Source organism: Anabrus simplex, chromosome 4 (assembly GCF_040414725.1).
Source record: "Anabrus simplex isolate iqAnaSimp1 chromosome 4, ASM4041472v1, whole genome shotgun sequence".
Taxonomy (NCBI): domain Eukaryota; kingdom Metazoa; phylum Arthropoda; class Insecta; order Orthoptera; family Tettigoniidae; genus Anabrus; species Anabrus simplex.
Window position 1 is genome coordinate 362,912,665 of NC_090268.1, and position 27,067 is coordinate 362,939,731.

The window sequence follows — 27,067 nt, forward strand, 5'->3', positions numbered from 1 at the left end:
ATATACTTAGACTACTTAGAACATATTGCATTTAGTAAAATTGAAGGAATATCTTTCTGGTGCAGATTTGTTGATGATGTATTCGTCATCATCGACAACAGACTAACCAACGAAAATGCAATATTGGATAAAATAAATGCCATAGATACATCTATACAATTCACCAAGGAATCTGAGAGTAACGGTCAACTAAATTACCTAGATCTAACGGTTACTAGACACGAAAAACATCTCACTTTCAAAATTTACCGGAAACCTAGATATACAATAAACACCATAAAAATAGATTCTAATCACCCTAATCCACATAAAAAAGCAGCATATCAAAGTATGATTTATAGAGCCATTAACATACCGATGTCAAAAGCAGATCTGAAAGATGAACTACAACTAATTCACGAAATAGCTCAAAAAAATGGTTATAGAAAAGAAATGGTTAACTCCATCATTCGTAAGTTCAAATCACGACCCAACACCACTCTGACGAAAACAGATCAACCCAGAAAAAATTACGCAACTTTCACTTTCAATAATACGGGTGTATATTCACTAACCAATGTTCTGAGGAAGCATAATATTAAAATAGCATTTAAGACTACACAAAATAATAGGCATATCATATATAATAGCAAATCAGTAAATAGTAGTAACAAATATCTTCAATCAGGAGTCTACCGAATGGAATGTAACAACTGTTTAACAAGTTATGTCGGGCGTACGGGCAGGAATTTCACGACTAGATATAATGAACATGTAAACGCAATTAGGCATAATCATTTCTCGGCAATAGGGCAACATATGCATGAATATAAGCACAATTTTACGGACATAAATGACAATTTAAAAATATTAAATGTAGAACCTAAAGGTCCTTTGCTTAATATAAGTGAAGAATTATATATAACACTAGATCAGTATGCAAATCCTAATTATAACATAAATGAGTTATCTGAAAAAACTAACATTTTGTTCAATAAAATCGTTCCTATCTTAAAAAACGACTACGTCAGAATAGTCAACAGACGACATCATACACACGCTACGGCGCAGACAGCGAACCTCAGTGACTCCGCCCATACACACGTAACAACCTCCCCTACTTATCCCTCCGCCCCTCTCACAACAGACAACACAAGAACCATCAGTACGAGGTACATTACTCGTCAAACGGCCAAGAAACTTGCATTTCAAACATCCAGCAGTAAGTAAATTAATTCAGGCTTACAAATTCACACAACATTACACTTCTATTGAAATCTAACTCACTTCATTCATTTTGGCTTACAGACTTTACCAGCCTTAAAAAGGGAAAGGAACCACCACAGTCTTACGGCATTTGATGGGAGAAAACTCCAGAAGTTAGGCCAGAACTGAATCACACATATATTCCATAATTTAACACGTGTCAAGCTTATTGATTCATTTCACAATCATAGGAAAGTGCTGTTATTTTACAAATGGAACCTATAAAGACCAACAATCGACATATATAAAAAATAGGCAAATTATGGAAATATAACGCAAGAATCAAGGCCAACATGTTTCTGTGTCACTAAACACACTGACTATATTACTAGACATTCATGTGCTTTTAGTAAATGATAAGCATTCAATTTATTAGATATTTATGTTTTATACAATACATAATCAACATAATATGAAACTTGTAATTTTATGCAAGAAGGAAATGACATTTAATCATTAGATTTAAAAGCCAACTATACACGGCATATTTATATGTTATCAATATCTGATGTTATATAAGACAAATTGTTATAATATTTTACCACATAACAACGCAAGATCCAAAGCAATAAGTATTTTAGACTTTAAAGTACAATGACTAGACTTTAAAATATAGTAGTGTGTTTATGTAAAATATTTTATAGAGATCAACCCGCATTTATATTTTGCCTAAAATAATATCACTCCAGCAATAAGGTATAAAGATGTAACATGATATTTTTATTATAATTATCACGCAAGTTTTATTTATCAAATTTTACTGATAGTCTATTCACGATTGTACATAAGTATAAAAGGGATTCGATTCAACAGAATAAGCAACAATACCTAAGATAAATGCTTAATCAACCCAAGGATGCATTCTGTCAGCCCAAGGGCATGTATATAATAGACAAAGTTTTTTAATTTTAATTTTTAATTTTAACACAACGCTTAGAAATTTGTAAGTTTTTAAGATAAGTTTTCACTGAAAATTATGAAACAATATATCATGAAGGTCTTTCAGAGGTATAAGATAGAAATGCAAATGTGATTCTGATATAGCTGAAGATGACCTATGAAGGGTCGAAACCGGTACTAGATTGTAATACTTTACAAGAAAATAAATGTATTGATTAGGTGGAATTTTTCTTTCCTTTTATGAAGATTGGTAAATGTCAATACGGAAAATGAAATTCATAAATCAAGACATATACAAGCATGTCAAACAAATCGTTAATCTCTTGAACCCACCGAGCTCGATAGCTGCAGTCGCTTAAATGCGGCCAGTATCCAGTAATCGGGAGATAGTGGGTTCGAGCCCCACTGTCGGCAGCCCTGAAGATGGTTTTCCGTGGTTTCCCATTTTCACGCCAGGCAAATGCCGGGGTTGTACCTTAAGGCCACGCCCGCTTCCTTCCACTTCCTAGGCCTTTCCTATCCCATCGTCGCCATAAGACATATCTGTGTCGGTGTGACGTAAAGCAAATAGCAAAAAAATCTCTTGAACCTAGGATTCTAACCAGATGATTTTATATTTTTAACATTATTATTTATATAAGATTTTAATAATATTGCCAATTGATATCTTAGTTGGAATTTGTTTTCTTATAATCATACTGAAAAAGTGTAATAGCTTTTAACATTACATAAAATTGTCACCATTTGTCATCATATTTAAGTACATTTGATAGAATCAATCTTTAATCATAGCTATTGCTATAATTTTGTTAATTCAATACATTACCATAATTTTACATTTCAATTCTTCTACAATGACAGCTTATCCAATTTTAAGTGTATAGATGTATAACCATAGTAACTTATAAGTTAACTTTAAATCAGGTGCCTAATTTAATCTTGAAGAGATACAGTGGCTGATGATGCCTACAAAGAGAGGCAAAACATGTCCCATTTAATCCAATATAATAAGGATAAAATCCTAAAATTTCTAATGACTTTAATGTATTGAATAGGTGGATGAACAATAAACAATTAATTATTCTAGTAAGTATAATAACTTTCAATACAGAACAACAACGATACTAATCACTTGCAACATACCACTTAATATCAGTATAGTTGGTCCGTTATTGGACATTATAAATTTTCCAGCTAACTCATTCCTGGTTGCCAGCGTTTTGCCCCAGTGTGTTAAGTTGGGCTCATCAGTTGGTAATAACACACCTACCAAGATGCTTGGCTAGTGCCAGTGGCTTCAAGTAGCCTACGCAGTGGCCTCCACGGTATGCACTAGCCATGCGTCTTGGTGGGTGCGCTATTTACCACCTGATGAGCCCAACTTAGCACACTGGGGCAAAACGCTGGCAACCAGGAATGAGTTAGCTGGAAAATTTATAATGTCCAATAACAGACCAACTATATTGGTATTATAAATTTACTCATTCGGAACAAATATTTCAGGTTTCCTATGGGAATCAACATCTTTATCCTCTGATGGCCAGGCAGGCATCAATTTTTGAAAATGCGACAGTCTCTCATAGTGACCAATTAAGGTACAACCACGGAAAACAATCTTCAGGGCTGCCAATAGTGGGGTTCGAACCCACTATCTCCTGGATGCAAGCTCACAGCTGCGCGCTCCTAACCGCATGGCCAACTCGCCCGGTGCCATAAAGTTTACAGTGTGCAGCGCTTTCCTTGCTCTTTGCCGTGGGCATGTCAGTGTTGAACAAAATGTCTAGCAGTGATGAGACTCTAAACAATGCTTGCACTATAACTAAGAGCAAGGGCAGAAAGCATAGCAAAAATTCTAATTTGTGGCAAAGAAATGTTGCTAAGAGAAATCGTAACACTGGGAGAGCTTATGTGTCTCAATCAGGGAAACATGTTCATACTAAGAATTTCAAGCTTGTAACCTCATATTGTAATTTTAAAAAAATACATGAGGCTTTTATTTAAAACTAAATATGTTTACCTTAAAAATATTATAGGCAATTCTAAAGAGTAAGGCCATTCGTTTATATTTTCAGTTTGTTTCACTCATTTCAGATGTTTTAAAAATATAAAGAGAGGGGAACAAGATGAAAAGCTATACATTCCGTTTTGGGATATTGGCGATCAAATTCCCCAGGACACACTTTTAATGGGGTACATTAGAAAGAAAAAAAAGAGGAGTTTGTGTGTACATCCAAAAAACAAATAGGGAGTATTTTTGGAACTACAGGGTGAAACTAGGAGCTGTGGAGAAGCCAGTTTGCAGAAAATTCTTACTTGCTGTGTGTAAACAGTGCTTTCAGAATTGAGGTTGAGGACAGTCCAGAATTCATTAAAAACGGGTACAGTATCGTAGATTTTAATGTTCATATGCAATGTTAAGTGAAATGCAGGTTTTATGTAACAGGCCTACTGAATTTTCATGTATGTTACAATAGGTCATTGAGATATTGTGACAGATTATTCCATATTGTAGGTACAGGTATGGAGAAGAAACGAGGGAAGCATGCCAATCGTCCTGCCAAATTCGGTGAGTGTGTCTGGAAGCTTGTTAAGGAACAGTGGTCCCAGATCCCACATAAAGAGGAAGTATTTTGGGAATCCTGACCATTACGAAACTGTTGGCTTCATTTAAGCGGTAATACTTTGCCACGACAGATAAACCTCTACTGATGAAATTTAGCACATACCATAGGTATTGGAAGGAGAATAGTGAATACTCATTCAGAGAGCAACAATTTAAGTGACTTTTGCACGGAGTGTGAGGTGCTTTTAAAAATAAATCCAGGTGACCCATGCAAACAAAGTTATGAAATACACAAGCAAATAGTTGAAGCATACAAATACCTGAAAGAGAAATATCTTAGACTGGTGCTATAAACGACAGGACTCTTATCCTGGAATTCAATTATGCTCAGAATCTCCCGATTCCGTGATTGAACATTACATCAGTTTTACAAGTAGTTATCGTGGCTGTTCACTTTCAATATGCACTGCCATAATGATGGAACAAGTAATTTTTAATTGGTTTCTGGAATCTGAATCTAAAAAGGATCTTCATTCGGTGTGCTTGTTCCTTTACAATTTTATCGTAAAGCAACTGGAAGTATACAAGTGTATAAAGGTGGTTTTCTTTTCTGACTCATGGGGAAGCTAGAATAAAAATTCTGTTTTCAAGTTCAGTGGTTAGCTTTTGCAGATCTTTGGGTGTGGATATTGAGCAAATTTCTCCATTACGCGGGCACTCGTACAACCAGTGCGACAGAAACTTTGAGATGTATGCCCTTTGCTGGAAAAGGTTGAAAATATTGAAGTTCCTGATCAGTATCTAAAGTTGGTGGAAGAATACAGGCAACAACCAAAGCCTTTTAAAGCTGTTATGGGACTTCCCTTCGGGCTTCGCGGAGGGAAGCCGTGGTATTATGTTGTCTTCGGATCGGCCATGGTATCCTGACTCGCATCTTTTGAAAGGAGAACCCCCTCCGGTGTGTACCTGCGGCGATCATCTTACCGTGGTACACATCCTTACGGAGTGTATGGACCTGATCGATCTTCGCCTTAGTCTTAACCTCCCGAGTACAATCTCCCTTATTTTGCGAGATGACGAGCAGTCAGCAGACCTCGTCATCCGCTTTATCGGGGATAGTGATCTTTTTTTATCATGTGTAATAATGTCCTTTGTGCTAGTGTATTTGTGTCAATAGCACCTTTATCCTACTGACCTCATTTTAGTTTGTGTTGCGTATTTTAATGTGTTATTTTAACGTCTAACGCTAATTATGTATATATATCTGTACTACTAGGCAATGCCTTATTCCCTTTTTTTCCTGTATTTTCTCTTATTTTATTAGAAAATAAGACATTGCGAATTAGATCCACTGATTGTTTTAATCTCATACTCATTTTTCATCACCATTTTTTAAAACTTTTCAGTGGATACATTTTAAAATTTTGACTATCATATATCATGTTGTCCATCTTGTTCCATTAGGGGCCGATGACCTGCGATGTTAGGCCTCTTAAAACAACATGCATCATAATCATCTAAAGCTGTTATGGCTGGAAATTTGATTTAAAAAAATTGGTCGTTGGCTCTGATTCTATGTTTCATAAGGCACCCTGTGCTAAAGGCTGTAAATTTTCAATACAGAAGTTTGTTCGCTTTTATTATAAAACTCGACCTATTGTCAGGGTCGGAGACATACTTTCCTGTTTATCGGACTTTCTCATTCATGATTGAAGCTTGTAAGTGCCTGGATTTCTCACAACTCAATCTTGTGGAAGTGCCTAAACCAGTTGTAATGCCTGCAAAGAGAGCAGATGTTCTATCTCTGGGGAAGTTCTTAAAACCAGAAAATCAGGAGTTGGCTTACACAACTTCCTACCCAAGAAAGTGACATAAACCTGGAAAATGATGTGTATGAAATAGAAACTGATAGTGGTTCTGAGTGATCTGGGTGGTAAGAATAACCCTTGTGTGAAAACTTCATCCTAAATAGCAATATTCAGAACTTAAATATTTTCAGAACGGTTTCTGTGCAAGAACAGCATTGGTTAGAATTATTTTAAGTGTCTTTGTCTTAATGCAGAGGTTACTAGTGTTTTAGATACAGAAATTGTTCTATTTTGTTACAAAGTTTATAATAAATACATTATAAATTACACAATCATTTAAGCATTATTCCATTTCAAAACTTTAGACTCCTTTTTCACAAAACTTGTTTTCAGCACTAAGGCTGCTATTGCACCCAGCTCCTTAATTATTATTAATTAATAATGAATTATCTTATATAAACAGTATGTTCCAAGCTGTTAGTGGGAAGATGGCGTGGAATGATATTAGTAGAGAAATAAGGTTGAGAGGAGCTTTTAAAAGTTGGAAAGATATAATATGAAGATGATGTTGGAATTCAAGGACTAATTGGGGCAAATATTCATTTACAGGATGGGGTGTGAGGGATTGGAATAATTTATTAAGAGAAATATGTGATAAATTTTAAAGTTCTTCAAAAACATTTAAGCAAATAATGAAATGACGTATGGCTTTTATTGCGGGGAGTGTCAGAGGACATATTCATCTTGCCAGGTGCAGGTCTTTTGATTTGACGCCTGTAGGTGACGTGCATCATGAGGAAGTTGAAATGATGAAGACCCAGCGGAATTAACCAATGATGATTAAAATTTCCGACCCTGCCGGGATTCTAACCCGGGGCCTCTGTGACCAAAGGCCAGCACGCTAACCATTTAGCCATGGAGCCGGACACATGCCATATGTTTTATATCAAAACTCCCCTTTCTTCTCCTGGCTAAACAAAGTGTTATCACCTGAGCCAAATGTGTATATGGCTATGTTTCCTTTCCAGTCCCATTTCTGATATTGAGAGTCACCTCCACATTCTGACTGCACTCTATGTAGATCTTCCATAGCAAACCAGTTAGAGAGAATGCTGTTTTCCATATTAGTTGGCTTTCCTTTTTTTTCTTTCTTTTTTATTCTCTCCCAGCTTTATTTGATTTGCCGCTCTCCACGAGCTGACTAGCAATTTGATTTGCAGAAACGTTATGTACTAAGGTCTTAGTTGTAGCATTACTGAGGTGTCTAAGTTAACTCCACGCATTGTAACTGTTTCTTTCCATATCCAGCTCTTCCATTAATTTAATCCATTGGTTATGTTTGGATTCTGAAATGGAGGATATAATACACTGTCCACCGTGGATAGTTTCGTCACTGAAGGGATCTTTTTTGAAAAGGTCTTGATATCCTTTCAGCAGAGTGGATGCTTCAGAGGTAAGACCTTGAATGTAACTGGTCCTACATCCTCTAGTTTTTCTGGAGCAATACTGGACAACTTCCAAGAACTCTTCATATGCCTCTGGAACGGGATCAACTGTTAAAATCCTCTCATCAAGCATTGTGGTGAATTTTTGCCAGTCTGCCTTCTTGAAATTGTACCTTCGCCTGAAGAGTACGGTGTGTGGGTGGATATGTGGTACCGACACATAACTGGGCGGTATTGTGTGTGAGGTATCGGTGTACAAATTCACTTTATGCTTTGATTAGCTAATTTCTCGCTCACAAAAATAAGACCAGGGTTGTGTCCACGTTGCCATCTAGCACTATTAAGAGATGGAGGAAGTTTATTATTATGGATCAAGGATAGTCGATGCATTTCTGCCCACTCTAGTACGGCATCTCCATTTGAATCATCTTGAGAATAGCCCCAAACAGTGCTATGACTATTGAAATCTTCAACAATAACAGATGGTTTCTGATTGCTGAAATTAGCAGGAGGATTAAATGAGGATACCTCATTGGGAGGCTTGTAGACAGAGGAAATTACAAGGTTACTAACTTCTACAGTAGTTATTTCAACATTATTTTGTTCTGTGATGGAAGTCGTAAGAATCGTAAGATCTAGTTCGGTAAAGATGGCACTACCATACTGGCCGTGAGGTCTTCCAGCCACTAATTTCATTCCTCGGATCTTAGGGCGCCGTTGATGAATGTCCCTATGTGTTTCCTGAACACATTATAAATAACATTTGTGGGTATAACAAAGGTTGTGTAATAGCTCTTCTTTACACGTTGATAATCTTCTATGTTTACAGAAATAATTGTAATGATTGGCTCTGATACAAGCCTTTCCTGCTTGTTGGTAAACATCTTATTCTTCTTATATGAACAATACAATACAATTCAGGTTGTGATACGTCTGGATGTTAATTGGCAGGACAGGTCCAGCAATGCATCACCACAAGGAATCAGTTTGTGTGGAAATTCTTCCTTACATATAATGTTGTAGTCTCTCCAATGGTCCAAAATAGCTAGGGAGTCTCAGAGAAGATTATTGTTGGAATCTTTAATTTGCAGCACATGGCCAATATCTTCAGTTGCTTGGTCGTGCGATATTGCTAGATAGTAGACCTTATTTGTACCCTGTGCCTATTGACTCATATACACCATAGGAGTGGCAATCTTTTGTTGCAGCAACAGTGCGTTTTAACATCTTGTTATGGTCATGATCAGCTTGTAATTTTGTTTACCACCAAGTCTTATCAGCCTCCTCCTTAGCCTTGGGAGCCATCTGTACTTCCATGAACCTACTATGCTGGCGTAGCAGGGGAAGAGGTGATACTCCCAGGTGGCGGATAGGGGTTGCTAACTTGCTTGCCGGCGGACTTGATCAAAATAAAATAGCTCTCGCAGACAACCCCCGATGGGTGGGGGACGCAGGCGAAGAATAAATCCACGGTATCCCCTGCCTGTTTTAAGAGGCAACTAAAAGGGGCGACCAAGGGATCGAATTAGAACTATGAGATTACTTGTAATTAGTACCACCATGCAGGGAACACCATGGGTCGCTTTTACTTGCGCATAGTACCACTATGTTAGGTACAAAATAGGTTTGTGGAGAGTAGCAACAGTGTGTGCTGTTGGCTTTTACAGTACCTGTGACTAGTACCACTATATGAGTGACACCATGGGTCTGCCTTGCCTATGATTAGTACTGACTATATGAGGAACACCACGGGATAGTAAGAGTCCCTGTGGTTAGTACACGTATGTGATAAGCACCATAAGTTTGTGTTGCCTGTAGATGACACAGCAATGTGAGAAACACCATAGGTCTGTGTTACATGTGCGCATTACATTACCTGTGAGTAGTACCATAATGTGTGGAATACCGCGAGTCTACGCTACTTTTGATTAGTACCGCGACATGATGAATACCATGGTTCTACTTTCCTAGCGATAAGTACCATTATGAGGGGCTGATGACTTGGATTTTGGACTCCTTTAGACTACAAGCATCATCGATTAAGAATTGTGCTTTAGCAGCAGTCCCTTGGTCAGTAATACTATTATTTTACGTCATTTTCTGTGAATGTGAGGCATTGCGGGTCAGATCCACAGATTGTTTTCAATTCATATCCATCCATTCATTTTTTGTCCTCACGTTTTGATTTCTGGTCAGCGGAGGATTTTGGACTTTTAATTTGTCATTACATTTCATCTCATTCCGTACCATTAGGAGCCGATGACCTAGATGTTAGGCCTCTTTAAACAAACATCATCATCATTAACATCATCTCATCTGTACTTCTTTGTTCCATTGCCAAGTCTGTTTGTCCAGGAACCGTTTACCTAATTTTGTTTTCCAAGATGGTCAGCTGCTCCGTGTGTATCTGTTCAGTGATCTGAACCCACGTGGTTCCTACAGGCTGATCAGTGATCACACTAAAAGTACTGAGCTTTGCTATGAAGATGTCCTCCTTTCCAGTTTCCACCACTTTTCCGGATCACTTTTCCGAGGCCGAAATCGTTTTAACTGCCCTATCTGAAGGTCCAAAGTAAGCAGTTGATGTTGAGGGGCAATGGTTTCTGATGGGATTAATTTTGCACTTAATGCCTACTTGAAGTCACACCTGCATACCAGTCTGAGTGGAATGCTCACCATTAATGTAAGTAATGAGGTGTGTTGACCTGTTTTTAAAGAATGTGTTGGCAATGACTAAATCGTGAGATTGAGCAAAGTCTAAGATCTTGCATCCCTCATCTTTTGTTTCATATCTGTGGCTTCTATGGCATTGGGTATACCCAGGCGAAGGGCACACTCAGCCTACGCAGAAGGTGTTCTATTTTCCTCGCTTAGCGCATGACATCACAGTGGAACAGCGAGCCACGCGGGATCAGATTAGATCGCGGCAAATTCTTCAATTATCACATGTATCAGATGTATTTGTTTAAGTTTACAGTGCGTGTGTGCTTAAAAGAGTGTCAGAGGTCCTAGTTTTGTTTTTTGTTTCTGCTGTTTGCGTGTGACTTACTCGCTACAAGTATGAGATAATTGTGAAACGAAGCCGTAAAGTGTATTCACAGAGACAACACTTAATAGGCGGTTGTGATATGGTGGTTACGGTTTTATACTTCAGTGCTCTAGAATTGTATGACAAACAATGCTGGGCTGCACTGTAGTAAACTGCAAATCCCACAACCGAAACACCAAAGAAAGTGAAATAGTTTTGCTTGCCTTCCTGTGTGATATTAAACTACAAAAGGTTTGGGTATTGAATGCTACAGAAAAGACTCTGTAGGTTTGGGTATTGAATGCTGCCGAAAAGACGCTGTAAATATTAAAAATGCTCGAATATGCTTTCTTCATTTCCAGTAGTCAGACTACATAAGAGACTTGAGGTCTGAATTGTTGAATTTGCCTCGGAAGTGGGTGCTCAAACCCGGTGCTGTTCTGTCACTTATGTTGCCATGCATTAACACGAATGCTGTTTTAGTGAATTGGAATAATAATATGCCTGTAGTTAGTGCCTGCATGACCTCACCTACTGCAGAAGAGAGGAAGGAGTGGTATGACAAGACTAGTGCAGAAATTAGCTCTTGAGATATTATAAAAAATCTATCACCATTAAGAGAACAGCTGACAAATGTACTGACACACAAGATAATCCTCCTGCCACTTCAGAAAAGGACAACTTATTAAAAACTATTGCAGCTCTTGAAGCAAGAAATGCTCGGTTGTCTGATATGAAAATGAAATTCAAATTATAAAACAAAGGACTTGCAAATAAGCTGTAACTTTCACAAAGAAATGTTCACAAACTAAACACTAATGCTTTAGTGTCTGATGAAGTTAAACGAATATTGAGGAAAATTTTCTCACCCTGCCAAATAAGACGTCTGTTAAATGGATCTAAATGAGTTCAATGGAATAAGGAGGACATTTGTAAAGCAATTACTTTACGTACTATTTGTGTCCTAAGCTTTCTTAGCAACATATGAATGTGATAGGCAGGGAACGTCAGTGTGTACAATTAACAGCTGAGTTGTTTTCTAACACAACAGCACAGGCTATCCAGTACTTGATGCCAGATGGAGAGCATGTTAGTGCATTCATACAGCTTGCCGATGAGACACGAGACATTTTAAATTCTAGAATACCTGAAAGTGACGAGCCACTTGCATTCGGGTTTCGCATTCATCACGATGCTAAGGAAAAATGCCTCACAGATATTTTGAGTGTTGTGAGAACATGCATGTTGGCTCTGCGAAACATATGCTTCCCTTTCAAAAAGGATTTTTGAAAAGTATCCGTTCCCTGCTTGGCCTTTTCAAAGACATGGAATCTTTCAGCGTTAAGTTCATTCTCACAGCATGTTTGAATGAAGATTGCTTGGAAAATTTCTTTTTGCACCAAAGAGGTTTTCAATATTTGTATGACCATCAATCACCACCTGATGTCAAAATAAGATCATATTGTTGTTAGGAGCCAATTCCAGCGATATTCCTCTTTCCAATGTGTCACCTGTAACTCCTGACGAAGGAGGAGAATTTGTCAAGTTGGCTATGTTTGGCAACATCCTCCCAGACATGACTGAAGCTCTGGCGATGATTTAGAGTGATAAGGATGTTAATTATATTGAACTGCCAGGTGTTGATAGTGATGATATATCCTTACAGGAAGATACTGACTGTAGTGTGGAGGGATTTAAATACATTGCGGGGGTTCATCGCATATTGCTGCCGAAAAACTGACCAGTCCGTGGGCACGCCTACAGGAGAGTTGTTGACACTGCCTGGTGACCCAAGTCTGGGGTGGGTACACATGGTGTCTTGTGGAGGTTTGCTCATCCCTTCCAATGATTTCATTGAAATAATCACTAAATTCGAACTGATATTTGATGAAATTCACAGATGAACAGATTTGAACAGGGAACCAGAAGTTGTGAATAGTATATTTGTGAAGCTGAAAAGCCATTTTCCTGACATCCATCCCCAAGTCTTGAAAACATATGCTAAGATCTGAACCTACTCCGTTTGCATTGGTTGGCTACAAAACAGAAATAAAGAAAGAATAGCAGCTGCCCATAAGTGAAAAGAGAGAATGTGGCATTTATCAACAAAGTAAATCTTTTCAAGGTCAAGAAATGTTCCTGACCAATGTATTTGTTGTTTTTAACTTCACGTACAAAGCCACAGGAACTTGTGTCTTTCACACAGAACTTGGAAATTAACATATTTCATATCCTGTCACGCTTTCGTCGATTAAGATTGGAACTATAGCCCCTTTGATGAAATAGAGTGGGTAATGAATATACTAGACTATGTATGATACTCTTCTAGACTTGTGTGAACGGAAAGAAAGACAAACCATTTATTTGATTCCTGTGTTCCAAGACTTTGAAGTAATTACATATCGCAATGTGCTGTGTAAGTTTTCACTGTGAAGTGTTGAACAAATTAACAATGTTTGCTATGAAACAAACTCCCTCTGTGAGTCACAATGAGGTGCAGATTCCATGCATTTTGTCAACATCATCTTCACTAAGGTAAGAGTGAATAACAGTTAATATATTACAGTCTTATTTGTCCTGAATCTGTTGATTTAAACCTAAAATATCGTGCACTTCTAAGTACCTCTTATATTGTAGTGCTACAATGTTATACTTTATCTTCTACAGAATATCTGTTTCTATAGAATACATTGGATGACATTCGAAAATTGTAAAATATCACTTCGGCTTCATATTAACACATGAAGCAATTCCCACGCTAATACAATCTGCCGTCAGCAGCTACCAGCGATGTTCCATGCTGACATCACAGCGACAGCCAATGGCAGCCCATAACGTGGAATGACTAACCTTACTGCTCTCTATTAACCCCTGGGTATAACCATCTCTTGCTTCTCCAACATGATTATTCAGATCTCCACCAATAAAAATATGTTCTCCTGTGGTTATTGTTCAAATATGAGCACCTAAATTCTTCCGTCACGTCATCGGGGCATCTACTTCATGGCACATAGCAGAAAATATGTATAACTGTCGTATTAAAGTTAATTCTGACCGCTATTGCATAGTCTCATGATTCATCCACAGCATCATGAAGTTAAACAACCACTGCAACTCTGATTTGGACAGAACTTGTGCCATGATAGAGGATCTTGTAGCTATCACCTATGTCTTTTAATTTTAACCCTTTCCATTTTGTTTTCTGGACACAGGTGATACAGATTTGGCTGTTCTGTGGGTCTTTGCCAGCTGATGGTTTCTTCCACTGAGTGTTCCAATATTAATGGTGGCTAGTCGTAGACAGGGAATGTGCTTCTTTAGCTTGCTTTGTCCGTGAATGGATAGCCCTTGTCCATTCATCGCATTGTTCGGGTGGGAACAATTTTTGTCACATATGGGGAATGCCTAGCCCTTGAACTTTCATGAATAGCAATGACAACCATTTGCATGTAATAAATAAGAGTATTTGTACCAAAATAGCTGCTCTCGTGTGTCAAGAAAGAAAAAGAAATTTAATCCTTGGGAATCTATGATAAGCAGTGATTGGCAAAGCATGAAGATAAAAAAAGAACAGTCAAGCTGAGGTCTGGAAAGTTTTCTTACAGTAAGATTTTGTAATAATGATTTCACCACTTGTCTTATGGTAAACATGTTACAAGATGCCTTAAAGTAATTTCAAAAAATATATATTGTCATCGTTGGCAACTGAATCGTAGGACAGAATTGTTGTTTTCTAGAATGTTATGTCTGTGTTCCTTAGAGCTGATGTGGAGAATTTCCATGCTTCTGTTGATGTCTGCATATTTGTGTCCTCTATGTAGTGAATGGTCAGCAAATGAAGATTGTTTTATATTGGAGGGCTCTGCTGTGTTCTGAGTAACTTGCTTCAAAATTTTAACTGGTTTGTCCAATGTGGAATTTAGGGTATACACTGCATTTTGAGTTTGAAATACCAGGTAAGTTATATCTGTCTGTTCTGGATATTGTTTATAGGTAGAACTAGCAAATGTGCCTGTGCTTCGCTACGGTATTCTATATTGTATACAGATATCTAAGTAAATTATTGTACATGTAGTGAATAAGATCTTTTTTTTAATTCAATGTCTCGCAGCGTTATCCGAGAAACAGCATAGGGAGGTCCACATACATTGCTTCTAATGTAAAGAGTGAGTTGCCGAGTTGTGACGATAATGGCATGTCCACTTACCTACTGCCATTCGCAATCGATTTGGGAATTTTCATTATAATGATGGGCCCCATTGCCTGCTGCGCAGTCACAATATATTTGGGGAGTTTTCGTTGCAATGACAGGCCCCATTTCCTACTTCCAGACAGATAAAAATCGAAGAATTTTTATTGTAATGGCAGGCACCTTCCCTACAGCCAGTCAAAATTGAGTTGTGCTGTTATCAATATAATGACAGGCCTCTATTCCTAATGCCAGTCAGCTTACTGCCACTCACACAGAGATTTTGAGTTTCCATTATAACAGCAGGCCACTATGCCTAACGTCAACCACATTTTAGAGGGTAAATTTGTTTATATTGGCGAGCACCCCAAACACAGTCGGGTGAAGGAGTTTTGAAAAAACTGCATGTTCCCTAGCCTTCTGCCAGTCAAATCGAGAAGGAAAATAATTATAATGGTACACAGGAGTTGGAGAAAGACCCCATTCATACTGCCAGTTAAAGTCGATGTGGGGAGCACTGATTACAATAGCAGACGCCCTCCTGCTGAGAGTCATTATCGATTTGTAAAGTATTAATTACAAAGGCACGCACACCTTTTCTGGATTGTTACAAATCAACTTCAATTAATAAATATAGATCGACGTACGAAAATATGTGCATTTTTACTTTCATTTGAAGATTAACTGCTCTAAAAGGTACATCATATCGGCAAAAGGATTGTAGGCCTACGATAAGATGCCATGTATAACAGTCTAAATGGCTGGTCCTATGATGTGTTCATGTATCTCATCTATTTGTGGGTAAGATTAAGTTAGAAAGGTTGAATATGGTGAAATTTTGGTAAGGTTTTCTCACAGTGAATTACTTTTCGGACACACATATGACAGCTGCAAACATAGAATTTGGTACATATGTAGCTACTGCATGTGCCAAGGTTCACGTAGAATTGATGATCCTATCTTTAGGATAAGTGAATCAAACTACCAATTATACGTGTAAAAATAGCAAAAAATACGTACAATCCAGAAATAGAGCCAAATTTAACATATAAGGGATAAAGATATGACAATAAGTCATAGGACCAAAGTTGTAGATCACTCCAAATTGATCAGAGAATGTGCCATCCGTTTTGTGATACGACTTACCATTTAGCCACCAAATACCTCAAAAGGAAGGTCTGCACCATTTTAAAATTGTCTCCATATTTTGATGTTTTTGGGGGTAAAAAAATAAACATTTTAAACATCTCGTAATTTTTCCGTCAGTTATGGGCTAAAAGCTATAATTTAGCTAAATTTCAGTTTTCTTGCTTGTCTGGCAGATTATGCCGCCATCTTGATATGGGGGGGGGGGGATCAAAAATTAGGACTTTCAGGAAACTTTTAAACCCATGAAACCTGTGGGTTATTGTTTAGGATAAATATATCCGAATGCGTTCTTATGATGAGCCCCAAATTTGAGACTCCCAGAGAGGCCCCTCAGAGTATTTTGAAAATTTTCTATTTTTCTAGGGATCCTGAAGTCAACAGCTTCTCTGGTACCAAGTTTTAAGTTTCTACGATGCCTGGAAGTGCCTTATTAATTCACATCAATTTTAATTTGTATACCTTAACTTATATATACAGTACAGTGTACTACGTATATTGATCGTTCCAAACTGACTTCCATTTATTAATATAGGTTATATTTGACCCCCTTCCCTAGGGGTTCTAGGGGCGTCTTGCCCCCACAGTATATTTTCCAGATAGTAGGTAATATTTGTATGCCTCCTACCCCAAAGCGGGCCGAACTTGTACTTTAAAAATATCCTGAGTGACACTATTCATCTCAGCAAGCCCGAAAAGTATGGATTCGACACTATTTCCGATTATTTTCATATATCACTAACAACTTGCCCCCACCCCAAAGGGGGCTGAAGTTGGACTTTAAAAAATTCCAGAATGTCACTATTCACCTCAGTGATCGCGAAATCTATAGATTTGTCACTGTTTTGGATTATTTTTATATATCACTCCTCCTCGGACCCCCCACTCCAAAGGGGGCTGAAGTTGGACTTTAAAAATTTCCAGAGTGTTACTGTTCATCTCCGACTCCAAAATCAATGGATTCGATGCTATTATCGATTGCTTTTATATATCACTCCCCCCTCACCCCCCTTCACGAAGGGGGCTGACTTGGACTTTTAAAAAATCCGGCGTGTCACTATTCATGTCAGTGAACCCGGAAACTATTTATTCAACACTATTTTCTATTAATTTTATATATAACCCCCCTGACCCCCCACCCCTAAGGGTGCTAGGAATGGCTTACCACCACAGTGCTAGTCTCCAGATAGTAAGTTATGAGTGTACCAAATTTCTTTGATTTTGCTCGAGTGGTTTAGGAGGAGATGTGTCATTTACATACATACATACATACATACATTTTTATATATATAGATTCTGTTGACAGCTTTGTTTGTTCTGAGTGTTGTCTTGTACTACTGTATAATTTTGTGAATTTTTGGGTGTAACCATTCTATAATTCTATAATATGTTAGTATAATACTGATTTGTTATCGTTTTATATATTTTTGTGCTGATTGCTTTGTTCTATCAAATAATATATTTTTGAGGTAACTTTGTTCTCTGCCAGATGTATAAAATACCACATCTTGGATCTTCTTATAGGAGCATCTGTTAATTATTTTGATGACTATGGAACAACTCCCATTCAAGTGGCTGCAGCTAATGGAAACTACGAAGTGTTAAACCTCTTACAAATGCAAGGAGCAGATATTGAGAAGAGTAATATTTTTGGATGGACTCCTCTAATGCATGCTGCCAGGAATGGTCATTTATCCATTGTGAGAAAACTAATTGATGACGGAGCAGAAATAAGCCATACAAGTAAACTGGGTACGTATGAAAAATAAGTTATTGGAATTATTAAATATCATAGGACCAATTGACGATGAATCGTCACTGCCCACCGTTGCGATAAAGGTTCTGACATTATATCATGTTTAGATTGTTTCTTTCAGGGCCCGTATTTGTAGCATGACATAAGCTTTTAGGCTTTTGCTGTGTCAATTAAAAATGTGAAAGTCTTTATGTTCAGAAGGAAATCTTGATTGTTCACTAGGAAGACTTTTCCAATAATAAAGGTTTGAATTTAAGAATGCTTTACCTTCGGGTTAGAGTAAGTCGTATGCTCATTCGTCATCTAGATGTCTCTTTGTATGCTAGCACAGCACTCGCATTCCAAGTGGGAGCTGATACCATCTAAGCTCCAATTAAGATGTTTCTTGTTATGCTGCTCTAACCCAGTGGTAAAGCATTTGTAAATTCAGGCCTTCCACATTGGAGAAGTCTTCCTTATGGATAGTTCAGATTTTCTTCTGAAGACGTGAAACAAAGTTCTCTGTGATACTTACAGAATTTCACCTTGTTTTCTTGGCGTGGTAAAAGCCCAAAAGCTTATCATCAGTACAATATATCGTGAATCGCTGCACTGGCTAAAAAGATTACCTAGCGTTTTTCTTCAATAGAATAAACCTAAAACTTGTTTTGAAATAGTCCTCTTATTCACAATATCTCGTTTCTTTTTCATTTCGTGCAAAAAAAAAAAAAAGGATGTTTCTTCAATGTTTTGGAAGAAAGCTGGTATAATTTCAGTAACAGTACAAGACCTAAAGTACTTAAATTAAGAAGTAGAATTTTATAAATTTTACCACGTATTATGTGTAGGAGAGACAGAAGTTTTCATTGCCGCTGCACAGATAGGTCTTATGGCATGGCAACGATGGGATAGGAAAGGCCTAGGAGTTGGAAGGAAGCAGCCATGACCTTAATTAAGGTACATCCCCAGCATTTGCCTGGTGTGAAAATGGGAAACCATAGACAACGATCTTCAGGGCTGCCGACAGTGGGATTTGAACCCACTATCTCCCGGGTGCAAGCACACAACTGCGCGCCTATAACCGCACGGCCAGCTCGCTCGATAGTCACATTTCTTGATGAAGTACTTGTTCCAGCGGTACACCAAGGCATCGATGCCAACATGAAAGGAATCTGTGTCCAGTTCCTGAAGACACGTCATGACAATATACTGAACGGCCATGTCATCTTCAAATCATTTATCCCCCCTCCCTAGATTCTTCAGTGGCTCCAATCAATCAGTCACTACTGATATGCATTCAGGGCAGTCACCCAGGTGGCAGATTCCCTATCTGATGTTTTTCCTAGCCTTTTCTTAAATGTTTGCAAAGAAATTGGAATTTTTTTTAACATCTCCCTTGGCAGGTTACTCCAGTCCCTAACTCCCCTTCCTATAAATGAATATTTGCCTCAATTTGCTCTCTTGAATTCCAGCTTTAGATTCATATTGTGATCTTTCCTACTTTTAAAGACACCACTCAAACTTATTCGTCTACTGATGTCATTCCATGCCATCTCTCCACTGACTGCTCAGAACATACCACTTATGATACAGATGTTGATTCCCACAGGGAACCTGAAATATTTGTTCCGAATGAGTAAATTTATAATTCCAATATAGGTCCGTTATTGGACATTATAAATTTCCCAGCCACCTCGTTCCTGGTTGCCAGCATTTTGCCCCAGTGTGCTAAGTTGGGCTCATCAGTTGGTAAAGTCCGACTCGTTGGCTGAACGGTCAGTGTACTGGCCTTCGGTTTAGAGGGTCCCGGGTTCGATTCCCGGCCGGGTCGGGGATTTTAACCTTAATTGGTTAATTCCAATGGCACGGGGGCTGGGTGTATGTGTTGTCTTCATCATTTCATCCTCATCACGACGCGTAGGTCACCTACGGGTGTCAAATAGAAAGACCTGCACTTGGTGAGCCGGACCTGTCTTGGGATATCTCGGCACTAAAAGCCATACGACATTTCATTTCAGTTGGTAAATAGCACACCTACCAAGACGCATGGCTAGTGCATACCGTGGAGGCCACTGCATAGGCTACTTGTAGCTACCGGCAGTGCGAATGCATTATGAGAAATTTAGTCTCGTTTTCAAAAATTGATGGCTGGCTGGCCATCAGATGATACAGATGTTGATTCCCATAAGGAATCTGTATCATCTGCATGTCAAACTGACTGGCCTATAATTTTCAGCTTTGTCTTACACCCCTTCCTTTATACACAGGGGCTACTATAGCAACTCTCCATTCATTTGGTAATCAAATAAGTACTTCAGATATGGTACTATATCCCAACCCATTGCCTTTAGTATGTCCCCTGAAACCTTATCAATTCCAGCTTCTTTTCTAGTTTTAAACTTTTGTATCTTACTGTAAATGTCATTGTTATCATAGGTATATTTTAATACTTCTTTAGTATTAGTCACCTCCTCTATCTGGACATTATCCTTGTAACAAACAATCTTTACATACTGCTGACTGAATACTTCTGCCTTTTGAAGATCCTCATATACACACTCCCCATGTCCATTAATTATTCCTGGCATGTCCTTCTTGGAACCTGTTTTTGCCTTAAAGTACCTATAGATACTCTTCCATTTTTCACTAAAATTTGTATGACCACCAATTATGTTTGCCATCATGTTATCCTTAGCTGACTTCTTTGCTAGATTCAATTTCATAGCAAATTCTTTCAATTTCTCCTTACTTCCACAGTCATTTCTATCTATTTCTTTGCAACCTGCAGCTCCTTATTCTCTCTACTTCTCTGTTATAATATAATGGATCTTTACCATTCCTTTTCACCTTTAAAGGCACAAACCTATTTTCACATTCCTCAACTATTGCTTTAAACCCATCCCAGAGTCTGTTTACATTTTTATTTACTGTTACCCACCGATCATAGTTACTTTTTTTAAACTCCCTTATGCCTGTTTTATCAGCCATATTGTACTGCCTAATAGTCCTAATTTTAATACCTTCCTTTCTTTCACACTTATTTTTAACTATGACAAAAACAGCTTCGTGATCGCTATACCATCTATTACTTCGGTTTCTCTTTAGATCTCATCTGGTTTTACCAGCACCACATCCAGAAAATTCTTCCCTCTAGTTGGTTCCATCACTTTCTGAATCAGCTGCCCTTCTCATATTAACTTATTTGCCATTTGTTAGTCATGCTTCCTGTTGTTCGCATTACCTTCCCAATTGAGATTTGGTAAATTGAGATCACCTGCTGCTATCGCGTTTCTTAGCTGATTATCTTATCAAATAATTCTGAATCAGCATCAGCGCTACTCTTTCCTGATCTGCACACACCAAAGACATCGAGTTGCCTAATATCTTTAGAGATGAGCCTTACACTTAGAATTTCATGTTTGTCATCTTTAACTTTTCGTAGCTTATAAATTCTTCTTTCAGCAGAATGAATACTCCCCCGCCTACCATTCCTATCCTATCTCTCTGATACACACTCCAGTTCCATGAGAATATTTCTGTTGGATATCAGTTGGTCCTGTTCGAGGCTGTAGGAAGGATGGTCCAATACCTCCCACTGGAAGTGCCATAACAATTCATGTGTGGTATTGGCTGTTTGCAGTCTGGCATTGTCATGCAGCAACACAATGCCTGTTGAGACAAGTTCTGGTTATTTTCTGCCAATTGCTACCTCCAAACACTTCAGTGTGTCACAGTAACTGGCACCATTCACTATTGCTCCTCTAGTGAGAAAATCATCCACAAGCACACCCTTATGATTCCAAAAGACTATTGTCATAACTTTCGTTGCAGATGGAACTGTTCCGACTTGCTTGCACGGTGGATACTAGGGTATTTCCATAACATGTATGCTCGCTTCATCTCTGATGTCGTGATTCACCCACAATTCATCTCCTGTAATAATATGGTGCAGAAACCTTCCTTATTAAATTGCATCAAGTGCATGAAAGAGAATCCCTTCCAATTAGCTTCCTGATTAAAAAAAAAAAAAAAAAAAAATGGTACCTGGTCATCCTTTGTGAACACGTCTTTCGATAGTCCAACTGCTTGTGAGCAATAGTGTGCACACTGTCACTGAAATGTTGAGTTTATCAGCAGTGTTGCTAAGTTGAATGCAACAATTGTCCTGGATGAGACTTTCAGTATGCGACAGTGATCTGTGATGGACGTGCTTGGTCACCCAGATAATTTCTCATCTTGCACTATGTCCTGCCATTACTGAAGTCTTTGCACCAATGTCAAACTTATTTTCATGACATAATATTCGCACTGTACCTCTCCACAAGTTGCAAATTAATTTCCGCTGATGAGATGCTGTACAGATGCCAGAAGCAGATCGCACTACATGCGTCCACATTTGGCCATGCTTCCATGCGCGCAGCCATCTTCTAACTGATATTGGAAGGGTCCGACACAACATAAACACCATCTAACAGCTGCATGATATATCTGTACTGAAGTTTTCTGCTTCGGGCCTAATGGAAATTTTGAACACAAGGGGTAGTATGTCACCTATGAACTCTTGTTACCTTATATTTTGAATAGCCTTTGTATAATTAGTCTTTTACAAGAGTAATCAATATTGTGCTTATTAATAAAGCCCGGATTTCATTGCAAATGAAATGTTTTTAAATAAGCTAGTTACACTTCTCAAACTTTGTTCTATGGTTTAATGATTCCAAATAACCGTTCTTTTTCCCTGCATGTTTGCATATTTTGGCGTTTTTAGGAGAAAATTCATGCATAATGCATATTTTTAAGATTTTTTATTTAACACGTTCCCTGCTTTGCATATCACATGTGACTCGTACAGCACAAAAATGTGGTGCTGGACAAAAATACACATTTTATTCTTATGCTGCTACAGTGATAACTTTGCATAACAGTAAAACAGTGTGTCACGGGTGGTATCTACATTGTTCTATGGCACAGGTGACTCGTGATGCATGAATGTAATGCAGCTGTTACTATTTGGTGTACGAGCAATCAGTACCTTGCATTTTTACTAGACGTCCCGCTCAACTGTGGTGGACAATAGGAGCTATACATTGTTGATAGAGTATTATCATGCTGTGGCCGTCATTGTAGGCTGGCGTAAATCTGTGACAGCGGGTGAATACCCTTGTCATCATATTAAGTAACTACAGGATATACAATTGGGCATCTTTTCTATGCAGCATTACGGTAGGAACTTTACTTATATACAGATTTCATCATCTTATTCTCAACTATAAGCATAGAAAGCTAAGAAATGTGTGTGAATTGTTTCAGATGAAATGTAGATTAGCAGACTTCCAGCTACCCAAAGAGTGTTCCAGTTTGGACTCTTCACAATGAACCGGAGGATCTCGTTTAGAGAAACCATTAGAGGAGTCGGATATTGAGGATCTTTTAGGAGGTGAAGATATCTAATGTAGTGATGTGGAGGATCGCAGTTTTTCATTGTCAAGTTCATCATCTTCACCAATGTCCTCTGGAACTGACACAGAGGTACATGATAGCCACAGTGAAAGTGACAGTGAAAAAGTTAAAACTCAATCAGGTAAATCAGACTACAGTTGGGGTGATATAACCAGGAATGATTTAGGCTTCACTGTTTTTCCTGAGGAAGCAAAGGTTCAATTGCAGTTAGTGTATGTTCTCTCACTTCGTGGATGACAGCCTATTAGAAATGATAGTTCAGGAAACCAAGAGGTATGCTAATCAATTTAAACAAAGTCATAATGAGAAAAGCAAGTCCAGAAGTTTGAAATGGAAGGAAGCTAATGTTGAGGAAATGAAACAGTTTCTAGGTATCATCATGTATATGGGTCTTGTTCCTCACCCAACTATCAACTCATACTGGTCTAAGAATGACTTATATGATGTGCGACTTATTGGACGGGTAATGCCACAGGATCATTTCCTTCTTCTCTTGAGATTCTGGCACTTTGCAGACAACGAAGCTAACCAACAACCAGGCAATCGTCTTTATCAAATCCAACCCCTCCTTGATAAAGTAAACCAAAATTTTGAGAATGCCTTGACAATGGGGAAAGAAATGGTTGTAGATGAAACTATGGTTCCTTGGAGAGGCCGTTTAGTTTTCAGAATATACATTCCTAACAAAACTCACAAATATGGAGTTAAGGTGTATAAACTGTGTAATGAAGAAGGCTACACTGTTAGAATGAAGATCTATGCAGGAAAATCCAGTGTGAATGAAAGCTGAGTAAGTCATGCTCATTCTGTTGTAATGGAGCTTCTACATGGATTTCTAAATGAAGGACATGTCCCCTATGCCAATAATTTCTAAACCAGTGTACCTCTGGCAGAACAACTTCTGAGGAATGAAATATTTGTGTGTGGGACCCTTCGTAGCAATAGACATGGACTACCAAAGATAGTGAAACAGAAAATGAAGAAAGGAGAAGTGGTGGGTAAGATGTGTCAGCACGGTACTCGAGTTATCAAGTCGGTTGAAAAACGACCTGTTCTGATGCTTTCAACACTGCCGAGCCATAGTGACTGTCTCATAGACTCTGGAAAGAAAAATAGACACAGTGAACCTGTCAGGAAGCCTCTCTCTGTTCTTGATTACAATGGAGCTAAGAAGGGGGTTTATTTCAGCGATCAGATGTCTTCCTATTATTCAGGTCTACGCAAAGGTTTAAAATGGTACAGGAAAGTAGCCCTAGAAGTTATCATTGGAATGGCCTTGATTAATGCTTGGATACTTCACACCGTGACGTCTGCAATAAAAATGCCGCAACTGCAAGAAGCCTGATTGGACCACAGACAGAAGCTGTCATCAGTCCTGGGAGGAGACCTGCGCACACTCTCTCAAAGATGGAAGGACCAGCCAGAAAAGTTTGAAGACGATGCGTGGTTTACTATAAAGCTCAGTGAGAATGTGGCACATCGAAATACTCTGACAAGAAAACAAAGCAGGTGACAAACTTACTGTGAGGAATGCCCAAACAAACCATTCATGTGCATTGGATGTTTTAACTCTTTGCGGGCGGAAACATATATATATGTTCCGTTCAATTGAGAGTTTATTAGCCAAGGACGTACCCAAATGTGCTCACAGATAGCAGGAGCTGTTCTCTCAACTCTTCCGGTGAGGGAAATCCCCGCAGTATCTTGCCGAGTTTGTTCTCCTGTTTGTGGGAGTTACGTAATACATACGTTGTGTGACGCAGTTTTCTCATGAGCGTACTTCTTACGTATTTTCACGGTTTTCCGGTAAAATGGCATCGCAAAAACAGATCAGTGATAGATGTAGTATGAATATTGGAAGAAGATACAATCGAAGAAGTGTCTGATTTTACGAGAAAAAAAAAATTCTCCAGTTCGTCAGAGTGCAACGACGACACAAGTGACGATGGCACAGATAGCGATAGAGCGGAGGACTGGACAGACGTGAGTAATAGCAACCCTGGGCCAACAAATATTATTCCCATTCGTAATATTGATCAACGACCAATATTGCCATCACACTTTGATACCGATACGCCCCCTGTAGAATATTTTCATCTATTTCTTGATAACAAAATATTTGATGATATTCTCTGTGAAAGTAAATTACATGGGGACAAAAGAAAAATACAGGCAACACCGACCACCAAAAGAAAAAAAAAGGAGAGCAGAATGAGAAATTGGCATCACCCAACAATGCATGACATAAAGGCATTTGTTCGAGTTTTGAGGATCCATCACCTTGACACTTACAAATTCAGGGTATTTGTGTACAGCTTAGGTTCAACTGCTATGACTATTTTCTGACAGATTTTTTCACTTTTTGATGGACAAAGACAAAAAATTAAACCAAAATATCATTGAAAGCAGTTTTTTGTTCATATATTTCATAATAGTGGACTACAATGTACTTCAAGTTAACCACTGTCACATCATAAAGTGGAGTGTGCCTTGTGCTGTTCTTCCAATGAAAAAATAATTTTACAATTTTTATTTTGCCTTCAAACTGCTTCAAATTTGGATTTCCACCCCTAAACAAGTTATTTGGTATATTTAGGCATATTTTCTTGGTTTTAGTAAATTTCTGAAAATTCTGCGTGCATTTTTATTTTTTAATTTTCTTTGCCGCCTATGGCCATAAATGATGCCACCCGCGAAGGGCTAATAAGATTCATAAATACTGGAATTGTACTGTGTTCAAAATAAAAATTGTCATTGTATAATAACAAAATTAGTTAGATCATTAGTGTAAATAGTTTCGGAAATTTCAAGATCAGTGAAAAGAAATAGACAATTGGGTTCAAATAGAGAACAGTATTATTTTTAAAAAAATTAATTTAAATTTTATATAACATGCCTTTATTATAAAGAAAATAAATATGTTAAATTATTATTTGTCTAAAAATGCATTTATGCTCATGTAAATCAACCTTTACCAACATGTAGAAAGGGATGTTAATGCTCTGTTCTGTGCTACGTAAGGCATGGGTGACTCGTGGACTTAAATAATTATTGCCGCTAAACCAAGCGCTGGTGGATCCTCCTGCTGAGGAATGTGGGAACTTCACATGACTTGCAGCTGTCAATCTAATTATTTCAAAGCAATATACTTTCGCCATCCACCGGTAGCCCGTAGAACTACTTTCGTAGGATGAGTTACACGTGCCTCGTGATGCACACGAGCGAAGTACGGTATAAAACATCGGTGACTCGTGACGCACTCATGCTTAATATCAACAGTGTAACAATAGCAACAAACGTGTTAATAGAAAATATTTGGATGTTTATATTGCATAATATGACTTTTTTTCTGAATTTGGTGCATATATAATGCTAACTTGCATGATAGTGCCTTTTATGAATGTTGGTTTGCAGAATTTAGGACAGTTTTTCCACGTTATACAGTAGCTCTCTTATTGAGAGACTGAGAGAATGTATTCCTGGCATTCTATCTGACAACCAAAGTTAGTATATAAGGTAGAGATCCTATAAACCAATCAACCAAACTC

At 38.1% G+C, this 27,067-nt stretch overlaps 1 protein-coding gene across 3 annotated transcripts in view; it reads left to right on the forward strand.

The window, feature by feature from the left end:
• Positions 1-27,067, forward strand: part of LOC136872278 (uncharacterized) — a 287,188-nt gene that overhangs the window by 11,287 nt on the left and 248,834 nt on the right. For all 3 annotated transcript variants that reach the window (XM_068227513.1, XM_068227514.1, XM_068227515.1), the window contains exon 2: positions 17,849-18,076. In XM_068227513.1, coding sequence (XP_068083614.1) covers positions 17,849-18,076 — 228 coding nt within the window. The remainder of the gene's footprint in view (positions 1-17,848; positions 18,077-27,067) is intronic.